Genomic DNA, 22,127 nt, shown 5'->3' on the forward strand with positions numbered 1-22,127 from the left:
GTTACAAGGTGCGACAGAATCCCTCGCCCACAAATGTTACGCTCATTCTGGCGTATGAGAGCCGCGGTATTCTGGAGGGCCACGCCCTCAATGCCCAATACTACCGCAAATTTCTGCTGTACAAACTACAACTTACACTTCGGCGCACTGCTGGATAATTCAGTCATACTCCATGAGAACGCTACAGCCCACACGGGAGAAGTCATCAAGAATTGTGTACAGTGGTGGGGGTGGGAGATCCTACCCCACCCACCCTACTCACCAGACCTCATTCCACTACTTAAGAAGCCATTGCGTGGGAGGCGTTTTGCAAACAGGGCGGATGTCATCACGGCATATCGGCGACAGGTGGCGCACATTGATGGCAATGCCAATGGCATTCAAAGCTTTCCTCATCGTTGGCAACGCTACGTGGATGCACTGGGGGACTATCTTGAAGGACAGTAGCCGAGTTTGATTTTGATTCATTTTTGTTCCATTTGCACTCCTGCACAGTAAATTTACACAGTGTTCCAATGCATGTGTTTCATTTCAACTTTTGCCGTGACGTTCTGTACTGGAACCCTATTTTAATAATAATGCTATTTGCTTTACTTCCCACTAACTACTTTTACGGTTTTCGGAGACGGCGAGGTGCCGGAATTTTGTCCCACAGGAGTTGTTTTACGTGCCAGTAAATCTACCGACACGAGGCTGACGTATTTGAGCACCTTCAAATACCACCGGACTAAACCAGGATCGAACCGGTCAAGTCGGAGTCAGAAGGCCAGCGCCTCAACAGTCTGAGCCACTCAGTCCGATAAAAAAAAAACTATTTTGTGTTGGCATTCAGATATACACTGCCTTACCCGTTTAATGCACATCGTGGAATTTCCATGCTGTCGCATTATAGCAAGATACATCATAGTTGCCATGACTTATGGAAAGACCCTCGTATTTACTTAAATCTCACTACAGATCCGTCGTTCGGGTAGAAGACACTTGCGCCTTGGTCAAATACGTTTACATCTTAACCATAGTAGGTTCGAACCTCTCTGTTGGCAGCCTTGAAGATGGTTTTCCGTGGTTTCCCATTTTCACACCAGGCAGATGCTGGGGATGTACCTTAATTAAGGCCACGGTCGCTTCCTTCCCAGTCCTAGCCCTTTCCTGTCCCATCGTCGCCATAAGACCTATCTGTGTCGGCGCAACGTAAAGCAAATAGCAATAGTAAAAAAAAAAAAAAATACATCCTAACCTATTAGTACATTCCTTTCCTTAAATTAGACTAACAAGAAGGCTATTACAAGATATTAGAATCATTCCGTATTGACGGTTTTCACCTTTGTAAAGTGAACAAGAAGGCTTTCATTTAGCTAGTTCGCCATCGGAGAGGACTGAACAAGTGAGGTCCTCTGCCGACAACACACGGGCACTGGCTGCGCCTGCCTGACTCTTAACACATTTCGTTCCTGTGTTGTCTTTCTCCTTTGCTCTACCAGGTGTATATATAAGTTTTTGCCGGGTTTTGTGATAAAGAAAAGACGCAATTTTCAAGCGCAATTCATTTTTATTCAAAATATTGGCCATCGGCTTCTACACGCTTCGCCCATCTTTCAGGTAAGTTATGAACACCATGCCAGAAAAACTGCTTGTCTTTTGCGGCAAACCATTCGTCGAGCCATTTTCCAACTTCCTCGAAATTGCTGAAGTGCTGCTCTGCGAGCGCGTGCACCATTGAGGCGAAGAGGTGATAGTCATATGGTGCCAGGTCGGGGCAGTACGGAAGGATGTCCCATCCAAGCGATTTCAAGATGTCTTTCACTGGTTTTGCTGTGTGAGACGGCGCATTGACGTGTAAGATAATCACTTTGCTATGTCTTCTGGCCTTCCCCATTGCTCGTAAACGTCTGCTAATTGTTTCTTGTGACACATTTAATGCCTGTGCCATTTGCTGTTGAGTTTGAGTTGGTTCATCATCCAGTAACGTCTGCATTTTCTCATCTTCGCAGTTTATGGTCTATCAGAGCGCGCACTTAAACTTTGAAATCACCATGTTTAAATTGTCGAAACCATGTCTCACATGTTCTGTTCGATGGAGCGTGTTCACCAAACGTTTCTACCAGCAAACGATGACTTCCCACAGCCTTTTTTCTTTTGATTAAATAAGAAAAGCAATGCGTGCCGGAAATGTTATTTTTCAGGCGCAAACGTCGACATGATCACTGAACGATACAACACAGACGCTAGTGATTGGCGGACTTAACTTGTGTATGTTGGTACGTTAATGTCAGACGAACAAACTGACGTATATGTCAAATTCATACGTTGCGTACTGTTCGCTGTCGTCATCTCTTAGTGAAACCGGAAAAGACTTATGCATACACCTGGTATATGCGACAGTTATCAACCTGCACGAAATGAGTTGATTATCAGATAACATGTCATCTTTAACTGGTGCATCATAGATATTGTTAAGTTATATAAAAATCCTGAACTTGGCGCCCTGATTACAGAAATACATATTTATTAAGTGACTTTCTCGTATTTTTTTTTCAATTTTGTTTCAGTATTTTTGTCATTTTCAGCAAATCATTACTTTTCTGTTTTTAAGCCATTTGTTCTTGCTCTGCGTTGTTATTTAGTCATTCTTATGCATTTACTTTGGGTAATAAACATGTGTGTATGTTGTATGTTGGGTATTCAGCCCGAAGGCTGGTTGGATCCTCAACAGATTCATCATCAGCGGTCATAGATGGCCTAGGTGTCACTGAAGAGGCATACTAGGGAAATGAGGAGTGATGTAGTTTCCCGTTGCTTTCCTCACTAAGCCAGAAGTTGCTATTGCACAACAGTCTGCCAAACCCACCGAAATGCGTGCACCAACCGACCCTATGAGCGAAATTTTCACACCATTCATAGCAGGGACAGGCTGCATAAGGAATGGCATTACTAGCGTCACTCATACCTTAGCCACTTTCATATTGTCAAAGCCAAGTATAAGACTGAGACAGGTCAATGAAAGTAAAAATTTTATTCTAGCCTATATCAGAAGACACAGTGCACTATAAACACTACATCTTGCCAGCAAAGGCCTGTAATGAACATATCTGAATAATTATTCAAGCTCTTAATAAAGCACAATACTCAAACATGAAAAAGTTCAATACTCAGTTCCAGACTTTGAAATAAAATAGCCTTTTACAACTCTTATCCGCATCCACTGGAAATCCACATCACTAGAGTGAGATGAGGCATTTTTTCTACCCTGAGTGGGTTTACGATTAAAGTGGTAGGTATTATCACTCTAGTAGGTACAAATTCACATTTCAGTAAGTGCTGAAGTGCCTGAATACTAACATACCTACATATACGTACTGGTTAGTGCCATTTCACACAGCGCGAGTTTTGTTTATTTTTTATGCGGTTCACTTCAAGTGTTAGAATAACAAAGAAGAAGCCATCTAAAGCTGTCCATTGAAGGAACATGATTTCAGAATTTGGAGAGGATATTTTTTTCTGCAGACGGTCAGGTATCTTTCTGAAAATAAGTGAAAGGGGCAGGAAATAAAAGACATATCATTCATCAGCATGTGGGTTGCGACAAATAAGTAGTACCTAGAATATCAGAGAATTGCATATTATCCTACAGCAGAGGTGTTCACAGTGGTCATTTCGTCCCGCGGGTGCCCAGGCGGGAGGGCAGCCACAGTGACGTTGTAGTTACGTCACAAGCCGCAAAGGTTGGCCGAAGTTCTCCCAGTCTCTCTCGATCTCTGCGGCGATACACGAGTTTGAAATGGAGGTAGAAAATAAGTAAAGAAAGAGGGAAGAAATCCACGTCATTTTCAATTTACGTTGTAAGAAATAAGTTATTTATGTCCATTGCAATTCATGTACTTTGACCGGATACAATAAATAGTTAGGCCTTCAACCTCAAATATTTTTGTAATGTACGTAGTGAATTACAATTTTCACTCTTAAATTTTAAGAGGTACTTTAGAAGCATTTCTAATATAATACAGAGTTAAGGTGGATAAGCTGTGGCTTGTAGTTGCTTGGGTTTAAATTATTTGATAAACTCACCAACAGTGCAATCATGCTTACTGGGAATACCATCAGTTAGGTTATTTATTCGAAGGCCTACATCTATTTGATAGATGCATTTACATTGTTGTAGTACTTTAATCTTGGATAGTAAATATCTATGTCCCCACTTGTGATGAAACTCTCTCGCCATTTAGAGGCTAGCTATTATCATCGGACGCCTGATAAGTTTTAAATTTAAAAAAACCAAACCCCATGGCACTACAGCCCTTGAAGGGCCTTGGCCTACCAAGCGACCGCTGCTCAGCCCGAAGGCCTGCAGATTACGAGGTGTCGTGTGGTCAGCACGACGAACCCTCTCGGCCGTTAATTTTGGCTTTCGAGACCGGAAGTTTTAAATACTATTTTCATAAATTCAGTGAACAGGAAAATTCAAACAACGCTACAGAACAATGCAAAATCAAGCAGTAAACTTGTTGAATTCTGTAAATATATTACTTTTTGCTGTATGAATAGCAGGTATGTTACTTTTTAAGAAATGTAAATACTGTCATTCGCATGCAAGGAATTGTAAACCGTAGCTTGTACGCTTGAACCCTGTACCTTTGTAAATTGTAACACAAAAATTATAATGTGTTCGTTTTCTATGAATGTATAAATATAAGAAAATAAAACTGACTGTTTATATCGAGCGCAGTATGAATCAAACCGGAATATCTTGAAAAGGTCGGTATTCTTGCGATTATAACTTATTTTTCTTAAATACTGTACCCCATTCAGCATTTCGCTGAGTAGTGGAGGAGAGCTTCGTAATGACAATGGACTTCACTGTTCCCTTTACTGCAAAGTGCGTTCGCTCTCTCGCTTCACTGTGGCGTATGCTTGCTACGTAAGCTGCCCGCATTTACGTCACGTCAGCCCGGCCGCACTGGGCTAGCCTCAACGGGCGCCCAGCTGAGCACCTCTGTCCTACAGTGATAATGACGATATACAGATTCTCAGCTATTTTGATAGTGAGAACTGCATTTGTTTAAAGACTGAAAATTGCTTTACATCGCATGGATATAGACAGGTCTTATGGCAATGATAGGATAGGGAAAAGCTAGGACTGGGAAGAAATCTGGTGTGAAAATGGGTTAGATATGATTTTCTCTGGTGTTTCTGTACCTCCTTGTTATATTATTATTATTATTATTATTATTATTATTATTATTATTATTATTATTTGACGACGCGTATTAATTGTATCGTCACCTTTTAGAGTTGAAAGTAATGTGGACAATGCAAATACTTATTAGTTTATATAAAAATATATTTTCTTTCACATTTTTGAGTCATTTTATTTTTGGAGAATTTTTAGGTCACTTTATAGGAATGTTTTCGGCATTTATCCGGTCATCAAAATCTGGGCGCTGGTGAATAACATTGGAACAACCGTATTCCTGTGTGAAGTGCTTAACCACGACTCTGTTCGCCAGTCTAAAAGGACACGTATTTAAATATTTCCTGAAGTTAAGCCTTCCTCAAGATGTGCAATCGAGAAATTCGCAGAGAAATTCGGATTAATTAGTACGATGCTTCATAAAAAGAAATAAACCGTAGACATGCAACACTAATTCAAAATAATATAGGCGAAATTAGAGCTCGCCTATCTTATTCACAGCGGAAATCACCTCCAAAACATTGTGAACAAGTAAATATCTCAAAGGTTCTGCAAAACTGTTACTGTACACTGAAATCTCATGTCTGGTGCAATATCCTTTGTGTTTTCATTTTATTGTATGGTTGATTGTTCAGTAGTTGACTCACACCTCCGTTCACTTATTTCTTTAAGGCAGCTCAGTTTGATGCCATTTAAGGTCCGTATTCATCAACGTGAGTAAAAGTTTTTATTTTGGTTTTAAGTTAACAAACCGAGATAACAGTTTCGTTTGTATTCACCAACATCATTTTCCCCTGTGGATGGGAGCAGTAGAATAACACCCACGCTATCTCCTGCTTGTCGTAAGAGGCGACTAAAAGGGGTCCTAGGAGCTCTGAAATTTGAAGCGTGGGTTGGCGACCATGGGGCCCTGACCTGAGTCCTGACATTGCTTTCACTTGTGCCAGGCTCCTCACTTTCATCTATTCTATCTGACGTCCCTTGGTCAACTTTTGTTATTTTCTGACCCCGCCGGTATTAAGGTATCGAGGCCTAGAGAGTCTTTCATTCTCACGTTCTTCGTGGCCCTTGTCTTCCTTTGGCCGATATCTTCAGTTTTCTAAGTGTCGGACCCCTTCCAATTTTTCTCTCTGATTAGTGTTATATAGAGGATGGTTGCCTAGTTGTACTTCCTCTTAAAACAATAATCACCACCACCACCATCACAATTATCTCAGTTAACGGGGATTGTTTCTTTCTCGGTTTAAAATGTTACCGGAGAAAGGTTGACCGGTAAAGTAGGAATTCTGAGAGAATAGCCTTTCAAGATTGCAGCTCACAAACGACTGGAATGTTTAAATGAAAGAGAAAATCACAGGGACGAGGAAGATGAGCAAGATTGTGCAGTAAAACGTAGGTGGATGAAAAGAACGCGTTGCATACTTTGAGGACTACTACGACACATTTTAGGTTATCTAAAGCATCGAAAGTGTCACTCTTTTACATGTTCGAACATAACCTGGAATTCCGAACAGAGAGGTACTGTAGACTAGAGTTGGGGATCTGATTCGTTTAGAAGAACCGATTCATTTGAAACGATTCACCAAAATGATTCGTTCATTCGATTACCACGTGAGGGAGAGCCAAAAGCGAAACCATGGACCAAGACCGACTCCAATCCTCAGATTTTAATGCTACTCTCGATCGTTCAAAGATGGCGAATCGAGTAGCCGAAATTGTTGGAAAACTGGATTTGTTTTGGTTTGTTGTTATCGTATGTAGTCTGTGTAATTTTTATGAAAGTCGACGATAAATGTTAGTTTCTTTGTGGAATATAAGTGTGGGAATATATTTATATGAGTCAGTGGACACATACGATCTGTAATTATACTCAGTAATGTGAGAGTATGCTTATTTTAATCGTGTTTTTACCCATTAAAGAACATGAGTGCACTAGGTGAATCAGGTTTTAGTCTGACTATGGCAATGCCTCTCATACAACTATTCGTAAGTTTCCTACGGATTAGAACATTAAGATAGAAATGGATTAGGAATATACATCGTGATTATTTTGAAGTCCATGGCAAAACTGTAGCGTGCATACATCATTTTGAGAATAAGTCTGAGGTTAGGGAAACCATTTCACTACTTCCAAACTATTCGTGTTCCTCGAAAAATATTAATTTAGATAGAATATAATTGATATTGTGTTATTCTGTCAGTGTCTATGAGCTTCAAAGTGGTGAGTGGTTTAGATGCAAGTTTATTTTACAATAATCTGTGCTTTGCCTGTGGAAATGTTTGGCTGAATCTTGGAGTATAAAAAACTTATAAGTGTGGTGGTGGTGGTTATTGATTTAAGAGGAAGTACAACTAGGCAACCATCCTCTATACAACACTAATCACAGAGAAAAAATGGAAGGGGTCAGACACTTCGAAAAATGAATGTATCGGTCAAAGGAAGACAAGGGCCGCGAAGGGCATGAAAATGAGACTCCCTAGCTCTCGCAAACCTAATAGCGTCGGGGTCGGAAAAGAAAAAAAATTGACCAAGGGAGGTCGGATAGGATAGATGAAAGTGAGGAGCCTGGCACAAGTAAGTGGAAGCAATGCCAGGACTCAGCTGAGGGCCCCGTGGTCGCCAACCCACGCTCCAAATTTTAGAGCCCCTGGAGCCCCTTTTAGTCGCATCTTACGACAGGCAGGGGATTCCGTGGGTGTTATTCTACCGCCCCCACCCACAGGGGGGGGGTCTATTTGAAGTAAACGTAACCTAACATTTCTCAACGAGCTGGAAATTGAGTGTATATTACAATTCCGTGAAGTTTGTGACTTGAAACTACGTGGTAATTTCTTATTTAAAAAAAAATAATAATAATTTTCCTGTAAGGTTAGGTTAGGAGTATTTGACTTGTGAACCGGACTTTAAGTTTAGGTAAAATAAAAAAATAACGGAGTCGTTCTTCACAAGTTGCCATTGATTGAAAAATGGTGGATACCCGATTTGGCGATATGAATCAGAACGAACGTGGAACCAAGGAACGAGTTGCGGCCGCCATCTCTCGATTCATAAACAAGTCGATTCATTTCGTTCACTGAATCATGATTCAATCGTTCAGTGCAATGATTCGTTCATTATGAATCACTCGTTCAGAATCTCCCCATCTCTACTGTAGACCTAAGATGCATTCTCGATTATAGCTTATATCTTGTATAGTAAACGATTGGGTACGATTGTTTAATGAAGAACTAAGGAAGATTGCATTATTTTTAAGTGAAATATACAATGTGTAGGCAATACCGGTACTTTGTTATTTTATTCTCTATGATGTTAACGCTTTTTGCTATCAAATTGAATCATTCCTTTCCTTGGAACGTCATAGTAGGCTTCTTTCTTCGTTTCTGGTCAACAGCGGACATAATTTACGATAAATTATTTGCAAACAGCGAACGTAATTAAAAATTTGTTTACGTGATGCCGCCATTATCGAAAAAGTAGTCATTTGTTCAAATTTAGATTGAAACGAAAACTTAGTTTAAGTAAACCGAGATAATAAATTATGTGGTGAACACAGAAGTGAGCATCATCTGGGATTATGACATTATCGGAGTTTTGGAAATCTAAGGTAACAACAAAAGTAACAAACTGTGGTGAAAAAGGGCCTAAGTCAGCGAGTTCGCACCCATAACAGTCGCTACTGAAGCTCTGAAAATTAAAACACAGACAATTATATTGTCCACAAAGTTCAACTGTACGAGTAGCGTTTGGTTTGCTCCTATAAAAAGAAAGAGGATTATTGGCTGTAATGTACCGAGAGTTCAGGAGAGACCCTAGAGCTCGGAGACGTATTTCTTTTGACTATTTAGCGAATAACAACATAATTTATAACTATTCAGAAAACAACACATTCAGTTTGGGCTGATACCTTCTATTGATTGTGCATCCTGTGGTCAAGTGTACATTATAGAGATGTTTCAGTGCGCAGTTCTGATGAACTTACATTTAAAAACAAGTGCACGTAGATGCGATAAAATTAAAGTGATAAACATATATAACTGTAAAATTGAGGCGATAAGCAGCTGTAATTGGTTGAAATTCGAATATAAGTTATATCGGATTGGCCATTGAATCATAAGCTGCATAGTCAGTCTAAAGTTTTTCATGACGTTTACGAATTTAGAAAAATAAGACGCGCGATTTTTGAATGTGTGCTTAAAACATCTCACGGAAGATGAGCGTGATCTTCATTTATTTCCGAAAGAATCAACAAGATCTCATACAGAACTTAATTGTGTAGCTACAGTATAATAAGTGAAAAAGTGTGATTAGTGTCTCCAACGAAAACCATACCTCACATTATGTAATTTTTACTAGTAATTCTAAAAAGCAGACTGTGCCAATCAAACACTCACAGATAAAAAGTGAAACTCAACATTGAACTCGAGACTGGAGGAAAAAGAGTTCATACGCTTCCTCGAGAATGTGTTGAAGATGTGCACGTCTTGTTCGTGAAAACAGGATCACCATTTACAGATTATTAGGGTTAATTTTGAGTCGTGCCAATTTTGCGACAGTCAGTTTTCTATCGCTCACTGTGTTGACCGGTAGACACCAGTGTTGCCAACTTATTTTCTACTGTGTCCTTACAAACTACTCAAAATGTCCCTATGTCCACTCTCAAAGTCCACATTCCAAAGGGAATTGTATGTAAATGAACAAAATAATATATCAGAATAATATTGAAGTTTATGAAGACAAATACGTGGTTACTGATATGGAAGCTTTGTATTAAAGGACTTAGATGAACGCCTGTTAGGTTTTTCTTCTTCTTCTGTCCCGCTCCTATTTTTTTCTCAGTTCTTTCGAGTGTTCTCCCTGTAATTTCCTGGTCCTGTACGGCTTTGGAACTATCCAAAGAAACATGTTATCGCTACCATGCCAGTATTTGATTTTTAAACTTAAATACCGACTGAAAACTATACCGTCTGAACCGATTACCGCATTGTGTAATAATACAGCAGCTAACTGAATTTGCTGCATGATATAAACTACTGCGGATGGAGAAAAAATAGCAGGGATTCACTTAGCACACACTTCTGTACATGATGAGATGTCCACCAACCTACACAAACAAACACATTAGGCAGTTTGTCTTGTATAATTGAAAGTGGTGGCGGGAGGAGGGGGGGATATTTCATTACTTTTTGTGTCAGTATTTGGTTTAAAACTCGTAACATTTCGAAGTAGATTCAGAAATCCGTGCCGGCCCCGTGGTGTAGAGGTAGCGTGCCTGCCTTTTACCCAGAGGCCCCGGATTCGGTTCCCATCCAGGTCAGGGATTTTTACCTGGACCTGAAGGCTGGTTCGAGGTCCACTCAGCCTACGTGATTAGAATTGAGGAGCTATCTGACAGTGAGATAGCGGCCCCGGTCTAGAAAGCCCAGAATAACGGCCGAGAGAATTCGTCGTGCTGACCACACGACACCTCGTAATCTGCAGGCTTTCAGGCTGAACAGCGGTCGCTTGGTAGGCCAAGGTCCTTCAAGGGCTGTAGTGCCATGGGGTTTTTGGTTTGGTTTCAAAAATCCGTCCGTATTTTATAACAAAATGAGCCGAACATCTCCTACTGTTGGCAACAATGCTAGATACCATCGTACAGTGAAATAGCTCGGTGTCGTTGAATGTGTTACAGACATAATACCTCCTTCCTGTCACAAAAAGTAACTTTCAAGGAAACTGTTAGGGTTGGACAGGACAGATTTCAATGAAACTTGCATGAAGGATCAACATGTCCTAGATTTAACGGTAATATTGATTTTTCTGTAAAATTAACGTAATGTTATAAGTAATTGCTGAAAAACAACTGGACGGCCCGAAGCTGTTAGCTAATGATGACATATGGCCTTGTTTATACACTGTAGAAATATATCGATTCACTTTTAAAGTTACATAAATTAAGTAGTAAGAAGAAGGGCTGTCGGTGGAGAAATGGCTTGGAATGACATAAGTAGACGAAAAAGCTTGAGTGGAATTTCAAATAAAGATAAAGTTTGAATTCCAGAGGACAAATTGGGGCATTATTCATTTATAGCAAGGAGAATAGGACACTTTTCAGTAGAAAGGTGCAAAGTGTCAAATTTAAAAAAAAAAAATCTTGGACCTTTTTGCTAGAAGAGTACAAAGGTTAAAGTGGTATTTCATATCAGGGCTAGGTTCAGAGAAGAGAGTAAAGGGTTCTTACGCCCACAAATGCAGATCAGTGGTGGCTGATTAACTTATACCGAATTTTCACACCAGGCAAATGCTGGGGCTGTACCTTAATGAAGGCCACGGCCGCTTCCTTCCAACTCCTAGGCCTTTCCTATCCCATCGTTGCCGTAAGACCCATCTGTCGGTGCGACGTGAAGCCACTAGCAAAAAAAAAACTTATACAGAAAATGAGATGTTCACAAAACGAATAGAATTTCACGTTCTACAAACATGTTTTAGTAACACGAAGCCTACATATCTGAATATACCAAAATATTAGGGTTGTAGTAGGCTACTTTTGTATCGTTAATAATGGAAGCTTAGGCCAAAGTATTATGTAGTATGAAAGTTTGGTTGTCTGTATACTATGTAATATTTTTTCAGCACAAACAAGGGAAGTGTCCCCACTGTCGGCAATCCTGCAGATGGTTTTCCGTGGTTTCCCATTTTCACACCAGACAAATGCTGGAGCTGTACCTTAATTAAGGCCGCGGCCGCTTCCTTCCCACGCTTCTAGGCCTTTCCTATCCCATCATCACCATAAGACCTATCTTCAATCAATCAGTTACTACTGATATGCATTTAGAGCAGTCGCCCAGGTGGCAGATTCCCTATCTGTTGTTTCCCTAGCCTTTTCTTAAATGATTGCAAAGAAATTAGAAATTTATTGAACATCTCCCTTGGTAAGTTATTTCAATCCCTAACCCTCTTTCCTCTAAACGAATATTTGTCGCAGTTTGTCCTCTTAAATTCCAACTTTACCCTTGTTGTGTGTGTCCTCCGCGTCTACAATCTCCGCAGCCCGCCCGACACATGGATGTTTCCAGAGACCACGAGGCAGACTGCAGTGCGCTGACATGATCGTCGGTGACGTCAGCCAGCGCTATAAAAGAAGCAACGTTTCTCACCTCTCCAGGACTACCACAGTGTCCAACGACCAGACTACACCGCAAGTCAGACACGGAGGCACCCTCTTAAAAATGTGTTCTGAATAGGTAGACTGATTCCTGGCCGTGAGGTTTCACCCCTGGACATTGCCTCATTCATCCTGCCTCCCGTAGCCACGTCGAGCACCCATCCAAGCATTCTGCTTCTCACTCAAGTCTCCTACAGTGCTCCGACTCCAATCATAGCATTCTGCTATATATGAACATTAGACGCAAGTTCCTTGCAAGTTATACACCTCCTGTTAGCATTCTGCTAATACGAACTCTCTCTACAAGTTCCGCTTGTTATTATACATGACCGATAGTTTTCAACTATCAAGAACATTCTCTCATTTGAACAGACTGTCTCATCAAGACAAGATTGAATGTATATAGGAATCCCAATTCTTACGTATGTAAATATCATTCAGGCCCTCAGCCTACTACCTTATTTGTGTGCAACTCAACAAGCTTCAAGAAAAGTTTCGTTCTATTTTATGTACATATTGTATACATGTGTTGAAGGAATAAACTTTTATGTTGTGCCTTGTATACCAAGTTCCTTGTATACAACAATCCTCATATTGTGATCTTTCCTACATTTAAAGATACCACTCAAACGTATTCGTCTACTAATGTCAATCCACGCCATCTCTCCACTGACAGCTCGAAACATACCACTTAGCCGAGCAGCTCGCCTCCTTTCTCCCAAGTCTTCCCAGCCCAAACTTTGCAACATTTTTATAACGCTACTCTTTTGTCGAGGTATCTCATTGATTAGTATACCAGGCAAAGTATTCACAGGCATCTTGGAAGGGAGGGTGCGATCAGTCGTTGAGAGGAAGTTGGATGAAAACCAGTGTGGTTTCAGACCACAGAGAGGCTGTCAGGATCAGATTTTCAGTATGCGCCAGGTAATTGAAAAATGCTACGAGAGGAATAGGCAGTTGTGTTTATGTTTCGTAGATCTAGAGAAAGCATATGACAGGGTACCGAGGGAAAAGATGTTCGCTATACTGGGGGACTATGGAATTAAAGGTAGATTATTAAAATCAATCAAAGGCATTTATGTTGACAATTGGGCCTCAGTGAGAATTGATGGTAGAATGAGTTCTTGGTTCAGGGTACTTACAGGAGTTAGACAAGGCTGTAATCTTTCACCTTTGCTGTTTGTAGTTTACATGAATCATGTGCTGAAAGGTATAAAATGGCAGGGAGGGATTCAGTTAGGTGGAAATGTAGTAAGCAGCCTGGCCTATGCTGACGACTTGGTCTTAATGGCAGACTGTGCTGAAAGCCTGCAGTCTAACATCTTGGAACTTGAAAATAGGTGCAATGAGTATGGTATGAAAATTAGCCTCTCGAAGACTAAATTGATGTCAGTAGGTAAGAAATCCAACAGAATTGAATGCCAGATTGGTGATACAAAGCTAGAACAGGTCGATAATTTCAAGTATTTAGGTTGTGTGTTTTCCCAGGATGGTAATATAGTAAGTGAGATTGAATCAAGGTGTAGTAAAGCTAATGCAGTGAGCTCGCAGTTGCGATCAGCAGTATTCTGTAAGAAGGAAGTCAGCTCCCAGACGAAATTATCTTTACATCGGTCTGTTTTCAGACCAACTTTGCTTTATGGGAGCGAAAGCTGGGTGGACTCAGGATATCTTATTCATAAGTTAGAAGTAACAGACATGAAAGTAGCAAGAATGATTGCTGGTACAAACAGGTGGGAACAATGGCAGGAGGGAACTCGGAATGAGGAGATAAAGGCTAATTTAGGAATGAACTCGATGGATGAAGCTGTACGCATAAACCGGCTTCGGTGGTGGGGTCATGTGAGGCGAATGGAGGAGGATAGGTTACCTAGGAGAATAATGGACTCTGTTATGGAGGGTAAGAGAAGTAGAGGGAGACCAAGACGACGATGGTTAGACTCTGTTTCTAACGATTTAAAGATAAGAGGTATAGAACTAAATGAGGCCACAACACTAGTTGCAAATCGAGGATTGTGGCGACGTTTAGTAAATTCTCAGAGGCTTGCAGACTGAACGCTGAAAGGCATAACAGTCTATAATGATAATGTATGTATGTATGTACTCTTTTGTCGGAAATCACCCAGAATAAATCGAGCTGCTTTTCTTTGGATTTTTTTCCAGTTCTTGAATCAAGTAATCCCGGTGAGGGTCCCATACACTGGAACCATACTCTAGTTGGGGTCTTACCAGAGACTTATATGCCCTTTCCTTTATATCCTTGCTGCAACCCCTAAATACTCTCATAATCATGTGCAAAGATCTGTATCTTTTATTTACAAACATATTTACGTTATTACTCCAATGAAGATATTTCCTTATTCGTATTAATACCTAGGTACTTACAGTGATTCCCAATAGGAACTTTCAACCTATCAACGCAGTAATAATAAAAACAGAGTACTTTTTTTCCATTTGTGAAACTCACAACCTGATTTTTAACCCCGTTTATCATCATACCATACCCTGCTGTTCATCTCACAACATTGTCGAGATCATTTTGTAGTTGCTCACAATCTTGTAACTTGTTTAATAGTCTGTACAGAATAAGGTGTCGGTGCGACATAAAGCCAATTGCAAAAGGAACAAGAAAGGCTCATTTTGGTTTTGGCTGGGATGCCCTTTCTGTCGCCACGTGATTTTTTAGATTAAAATCTCAAATCTCAACCCACGATTGACCGGCATTCGAAACTCAGCCTCTCGGGAAAGAATCCAGGAGGTAAGCCACTGAGCTAATCAAGCTCTCATCTCGTGCTGAGATAGTTTATAAGTTACATTCCAATGGAAAATAAAAGAGTTCATACCCTTAACTTTGAGGTAAACTCCTTTCATATACCTCGCCATCTTCAGTGCTTCCGATTACATCATTTCCTAAGTACTTGCTGATGGTGAACTCATTCAGTCCCTAGACAAGACCACTTCCTTTATTATTATCATCAACATCATCATATCAGTGGGAGGAGGGCGCTGGTACAATGGTCTACCCACTCGATTTCCAACTAGAGTGTAACTTCAAGTCGGGTTTGCAATAGGAAGGGTATGTATGTTAACTGCTTGATCTGAAAGCTGGTTGGATCTTCAAAAGCTCCATCACTAGCTACCATAAATAGCTTAAGCGATATGAACCAGAAGTGAAATGGTTTCCCGTTGTCTTCCCCACCGAGTCAGAATGTGCTATTACATGTCAGTCTGAAGCTTCACACCAACCGACCCTATGAATAATGACAGCTTCACACCTTTCATCACAGGGACTGGCGTCCTGCTCCATGGCTGAGTGGTCAGCGTCTTGGCTTTCGGGGGCCCGGGTTCGATTTTCAGTCCATCGAGGGATTTTAATTCACTTTGTTAGGAAACTGGGTGTTTGTGCTCTCTCCAACATCTTGCTCATCTAGCTTGTCCACACCAGAGCGTCTGGGCTGCACCAGATTCCAATATCCACACGAAAGTAACCTATTATTATTATTATTATTATTATTATTAATGTAATAATCTTACTGGTTTAACGCTCCACTAACGACTTTTACGTTTTCAGGAGACGATGAGGTGTCAGAATTTTGTGCCGTAGGAGTTCTTTAACGTGCTAGTAAATCTACTGACACGAGGCTGACGTCTTAGAACACCTTCAAATGCCTTAGCCGGGAGCATACCCGCTAACTTGAGCTTAGAAGCCCAGCGCTCTGCCACCTTCTGAGCTACTCAGCCCAGCTATTATCATTGTTATTATTATTATTATTATTATTATTATTATTATTATTATTATTATTATTATTATTATTATTATTATTATTATTATTATAGGGAGGCTATGTAAGAAATTGTATTATACTCATTCCTTAACCATTTTCATACAACTAAAGCCTAAGATGAGACTAAACCAGATCAATGGAAGTTACAAACTTGTTCCAGCCCATACCAGAATATGCAGTGCACTGCAAACTCTTTATCTCACCAGGGATAGATCTGGGCTTGTCACAATCCCAGTATTTTACATAGATTTTACAATGATGTAAAATAACTGCATTTCCATAGAACTACGCTCATTGTTTCTCTGTTCCTGTCTACAGGTGCTGATGATCGCGCGGTACCATCGTCACCGGATTGCCTCGGCGATCTTCGAGGTTGCGTTGTCTGCACAGGTGACAATCACCCATCAGAGGAACCCGTTCATGCCCCCAGTGCTGGGCGGTTCTCCTCCAAAGTTCCGTAGCGGGCGGAGTGCTGTGTCCACCGTGTTACAACTTCTGGGCTCCTTCCTGGTACTCTACTTCCCCTACTATGGCTACATCCTGTGGGAATCTTCATCGTCTACGTTCGTCTCTGCAGGTAGACATGTCCATCCACATCTTGTGGCACTAGCTTCCACTCTACTCACCTGCTCACCACCCGTCAATGGACTTCTTTATGGAGTTAAGAGCCAACTGTTGAGAAAGACATTCCAGAACTACTGGCGGAAACAGATGTCCAAAAGTGAAATGAACCAGGAGATTCAAGCTCGAACCCCGTCTGCCTGTGGGTCACGTCGGCCATCACTCACCCCACTTGGTCTACTGACTCGTCCCTGTAGCGCTCACCTCCAGAGACGGTTGTCGGAAGTCTTGCTAGACCCTCATCGGTCAAGTCCTCATCAAAAACCAAAGATACAGCGTATTGCGTCGGAGCTAAACTGGAGACCATCGTCAACTTCCGGTTTGACTGGACTTGACGGCGCTAATATCATGCAGCGGTCGAGATCCTTCAAGGACAGGATAAACCAGCATGCAGCAAGCTGTAACACACTACAGGTACCCAACGTAGAAGAAAACGAGACGCATCCAAAGAACATCAACACTTTCCGTAGCAATATTGTGTTTAACATGAATAGCCGCAGCACGCTGTCTATAACAAACTCGAGACCAAATTTATTCTTGCAAAGAGTGTTTGGGATTGGAAACTACGTGGACAGGACTGCAACTCCCGGCACTAAAAGGGCGGCAGCCATACAGACAGTGTTGGCCAGTACTCCTCGACGATCTCCGCGGATCCTCATCACTCGCGCTTTCTCCGAGGAGAGTGACCATTCTCCACCAGCAGCCCCTCATGGAGACAAGCAGTACTCCACTTCCACTACCTCCCTACTAGATCGTAGATGGAAGAAATCTGTTTACCATGCAGAGACTAAAGAGAGCAGTAGCGAACAGGAAATGGGGACAGCATCAACAGGCGACAACAATAACAACAGCTGCACCTCATCATCAGAAGACGAAGACGTTTCAGACGAGTCTTCCGGGCGGTTATATATGTCTCTGGATGGAACGTCCCGTACCAGCACAGCACCTCTATGTGGCACAGCAGGGGACGCTACATCTACTAGCGAGGGGAATAGTGGAAATGGGGACGCGTCTGTCCCTGCCTATATCCTCTCTTGGCCAACGTCGCGACGGAAGACAATGGCTGTTTCATCAAGGACTCGAGTACAACTAGCTAGGAGCTTTGTAGACATAACAGATGCTCCTGAGTTCGTGCTTTAGAAAGCCACAGACTGCATTTATATTTACTGCTGCAACTAATACATATCGGGGAACCTGCCCCGACGTTCAGCTGTTTATACGGGTATTATTAAAACATATTTTATTTTACATAACAGATAATTTGTATATTTACGTAGTATGTTACATTATTTACAATCACATAGAACTGCAAGCTAACCGATTTATTGTTATAATGGCCCTTCTTCTTAGCGTTGTCCCGCTAGCGCAAGGTCCGTTTTGTGAGTTTTGCGCTGTCTTGTGTGTCGTTGAACTTCAAACCGGCAGTTTTTAAACCTGAATTTACTATATCTTGCCAGTGATTTTTTTTTTTTTTTTGGCGCTGGCCTTTGACGTCAAAATTGAGACAGTGTTGCCAAATGTACCAGACACTGAAAGGTGGCCATGGCTATACCATCGGATGTGTTTCTTTCTCACATTTTTCCAACTCTGGTGCAGTACCATTTGTTGCTGAATTGTGTCGTTCCTGATGTGGTCGATAAAGGAGATGCTCTCACCCAACAGAGCATTCTTATTTCCATGCCATGGAACTGGCATTCAGTGATTTTGTTGGCTGGTCAACTTTCATCTCCATACCGGTACAGTACAACTAGCTGTACCACTGTACTATACATCTTCGACTTCCGGCAAAGTGGCATACTTTTTTCACAATACATCTATGATCTCCATCCATCGCATCCAGGTTCATTTATCCTTGCTTGCATTTCCTGATATCTTGTTATGTAACCCTCATATAAACAGACATTTTAAGTCCTAGACAACAGATCCACCAGAAAGTCTCAAAAGTACATTTCTCAACATTCTGCTGATAAAAATTAAATTCCACAATTTTTCTTTGGTATTTTCATTCATAGCATATAAAAAGGAATTCCTTTAGAACCTTTGCTTCGTTTTTAAGGAAAGAAAGGAAGTGTGCAGGATCACATTTACCTCTTTGCTGCCTCTATGCCAAACACCCCTTGCTGCTCCTTATCGCATTTCTCAAAATGAAAGAATCATTACTTTAATTATTGAAGGTGTACAATCGCTGTACGCTATTAATTAAATGATAGATACTTACAGGACCTGAAAAACGTATCAAAGCGATACAGAATAAATTATTTAATTTAATTTACACTCTTTCTTAATGAGAAGTCCTCTTACTTTATGGCACACTAAATCATATTCCAAGCCATCAAATTCCATCTTCTGCATCAGTCTCCATTCAATGTTGAGGAGTGTAAAAACTAAAGTATATTCCTCGCCCATCATGAGAAAAGTCTTTTAATGCTTCGAAGTTGAGAAAGAGGATTCCCCCGAGCAATTCATGGCCGTGTGGTTCATGCCGTCCTTTTACTTCCCATGCTTTGATTGGCAGTTCTCGTTCATCTGTGAAGATGGGAAGACAGTTAATTTTTTGTACGTAAATGATGTTATAAATACAAATTGGCTCCTCGAGTTGTGCGGCTTTTATCAAGAGGTTCGCCGGGCAATTTCCTCCTTGCAGAACTTCGATTAATGATCTTGTGAATAAGTTTGGCACTGCTGGCTCAGTGTTTACTTCTCTCGGTCATTGTGTCTCTTCAGGGATATTTCATTTTTTTTAAAAGACATTTATCACAATTAATACTGTATTTTCCCAAGGAACCAACCATTTTATGAATATTGCACTGTACATAAATTGTAAAATGTAACAGCTCATCTGTTGGAATTTATAGGTAAAATAATTTAAATATAATGTTGTGCTGTGGAAAGAAAATCATCCTGGTAAATATAAAATGGTCTTCTTTATTAATCACTCAGTTTGAGAGGTATAAACCACAAAATTATCACTTTCCTGAGTGAAAGAAGAAGAAAGTTATATTAAACCACATGAACAAGTTCCTGCTCCACTCCCCCAGAGCGAGAAATGAAAACATTTCAAATAACAAATGAATCTTAACAAACAATCAGCCAATCAGCAATATTTATCACAATCATATTATGCACCATAGCCTATATGTTTTTCCCTATGTATAGGGCTTCTTCAGTGCAGCAGTTTCATTTTTTTGGATGAAGATTATAAATATAAAAGATTACAAATAGTAATCAACAATAACACAATCGGTCCTGCTCTTTTTGCAGTTAATCTTCAGTCAATTGTCAACTCCATTAATACCAAGTTAAACATTTGGTATTTGGATGATGGTACTATTGCTGGTGAATCTGACTTTGTCCTTTCATCTCTGGATGTATCCTAATTTTTCTAAGTATGAAGTGGGTTTTCTTGGTGTTTATCAGGAACAAGCTGAGATACTGTACGAGAAGTTTAATGCTTCTGCCCCTGGAATTTGTTTTTTAACAACATCCATTACTTGTCTGTTTGATGCAGCGCTATCCCATGAAACTCTGTGCAGGATATTGGCTGAAAAGATGTCACAACTTCAGTTGTTTATTTTACGCCTTTCCATGTTTTCGGCACATTCAGCCTTCTTCTTCCATGCTTCCTTTTCCATCCTGCGATTGATGTACTTCTGAGTTGTTCTCCGTCTTGGCGTGAGACCCCACTATTGGAGGAATTTGATTGTGTATTAAAAACTGGCCTCAAAATCATCCTTAATTGCTCCCCGAGTGGCAAATGCCTGGTTACAGGCTTCTCTTCCTGTTGGTTCTGGTGGCCTTGGCATTGTGCTGTTGATTCGGTGATTCCATCATATTTAGTGTCTTTCCACGATTGTCTTTGCATTGTCAAGGCTCTCCTTCCACCTAGAGGATGCCTGGACCCTGATGCTGACGTACAAGAGAGCACACCTCGGTGGTCAAGCTTAGTCAGGGTATTTCCCCCTGATATTGGGTACTAATCATAGGCTACGTAGACCCATGGTGTCGCTGATATAGTGGTACTAATCATAGGCAATGCCCAGACTTGTGGTGGTTTTCATATAATGGTACAAATCACAGGCAACATAAGTCTGTGATGCTCTGCATATAGTGATACTAATCACAGGTACTGGAAACCCACAGTGAACCGCTCTCTGCTGCTACTAAGCAGAAACCTATTGTACACCTAACATAGTGGTACTACTAGCAAGTAAAGGCGACCCATGGTTTTCCCTGCGTGATGGCACTAATCACAAGTAGTTTCGTGGTTCTGATTCAATCATCCCTTGGTCACCCCCTTTTAGTTGCCTCTTACGACAGGCAGGGGATACCATCTGAGAGTATTTTTCATCTCCATTCCCCACCCTCAGGGGGGTAGAGAGAGAGGAGAAAAACAAAAAAAGAAGGGATCCGTTACTTCGAAAAATGAAGTAACAGACAAAGAAAGGCAAGGGCCATGAAGGGCATGAAAATGAAAAACTCTCTAGCCCTCAAAGCTCTAATACCATTGGGGTCAGAAGAGAACAAGACTTGACCAAGAGAGGTCGGACAGGATAGATGAAAGCGAGGAGGCTGGTACAAGTGGAGGCAATGTCAGGACTCAGCTAAGGACCCTGTGGTTGCCAACCCACGCTCCAAAGTCGAGAGCCCATGGGGCCCCTGTTAGTCACCCCCTGTGACAGGCAGGGTATGCCGTGGGTGTGTTCTTCATCTGCGCCCCCCACCCACAGGGGGTCATATGGCTTTTAGCGCAAGGACTGTCCAAGGACATGCTCAGCTCAGCTAGTACAGTTTTTTTTTTAATTTTATGCCCATGCATGACCTGCATGTCTGGATGCAAGATGATGATGAAAATGAGATAGGGTGATGATGAATTCCAGTGTTGGAACATAGCCCACTCCTTTTGAAAAACACCAAAATTTTATGTACCTAATAAATAGTACTGATTGGCTGATTAATTGTTAGATTCATTTTGAGACCTTAATGAGTGTAAAATGGACGAAGATTAGTTCTAACAAAACTACTTCAAGGTCATAAAAGTAGAGGATTTAAATAGCTCTGAAAATAATGATGTAATAAAACATTAAATATATTATAATCAACGAGTGTATAGTTGCAGAGAGTTAATATAATTGCATTCCAAATGATTGAGTTTTTGTAGAAGAGAACAAAAAGGAAACAATGAACAACATATCACACACAACATGATGACTTGTTGTACCGGAGCAATGCTGCTCTCAGTATGAACGAGGAAGTGTGCGGTTGTGTTATTTGCTCACTTAGGTTGTGTTCCCCTCGTATCGTGAGAACATATCATCGTCTGGGCCTAACAATAAGACTCGCCACATTATTGGTGTGATGAATTTAGTCGTAGCTCAATCTCCTTCTGCG

The 22,127-nt window shown here is 41.0% G+C and overlaps 1 protein-coding gene across 1 annotated transcript in view; it reads left to right on the forward strand.

The window, feature by feature from the left end:
• LOC136879373 (uncharacterized) overlaps positions 1 to 17,879 on the forward strand; it is a 53,070-nt gene extending 35,191 nt beyond the window's left edge. The window contains exon 3 of the mRNA XM_067153188.2: positions 16,437 to 17,879. Coding sequence (XP_067009289.2) covers positions 16,437 to 17,879 — 1,443 coding nt within the window. The remainder of the gene's footprint in view (positions 1 to 16,436) is intronic.
• The last annotated feature ends 4,248 nt before the right edge of the window (positions 17,880 to 22,127 follow it).

Source organism: Anabrus simplex, chromosome 8, assembly GCF_040414725.1.
Source record: "Anabrus simplex isolate iqAnaSimp1 chromosome 8, ASM4041472v1, whole genome shotgun sequence".
Taxonomy (NCBI): domain Eukaryota; kingdom Metazoa; phylum Arthropoda; class Insecta; order Orthoptera; family Tettigoniidae; genus Anabrus; species Anabrus simplex.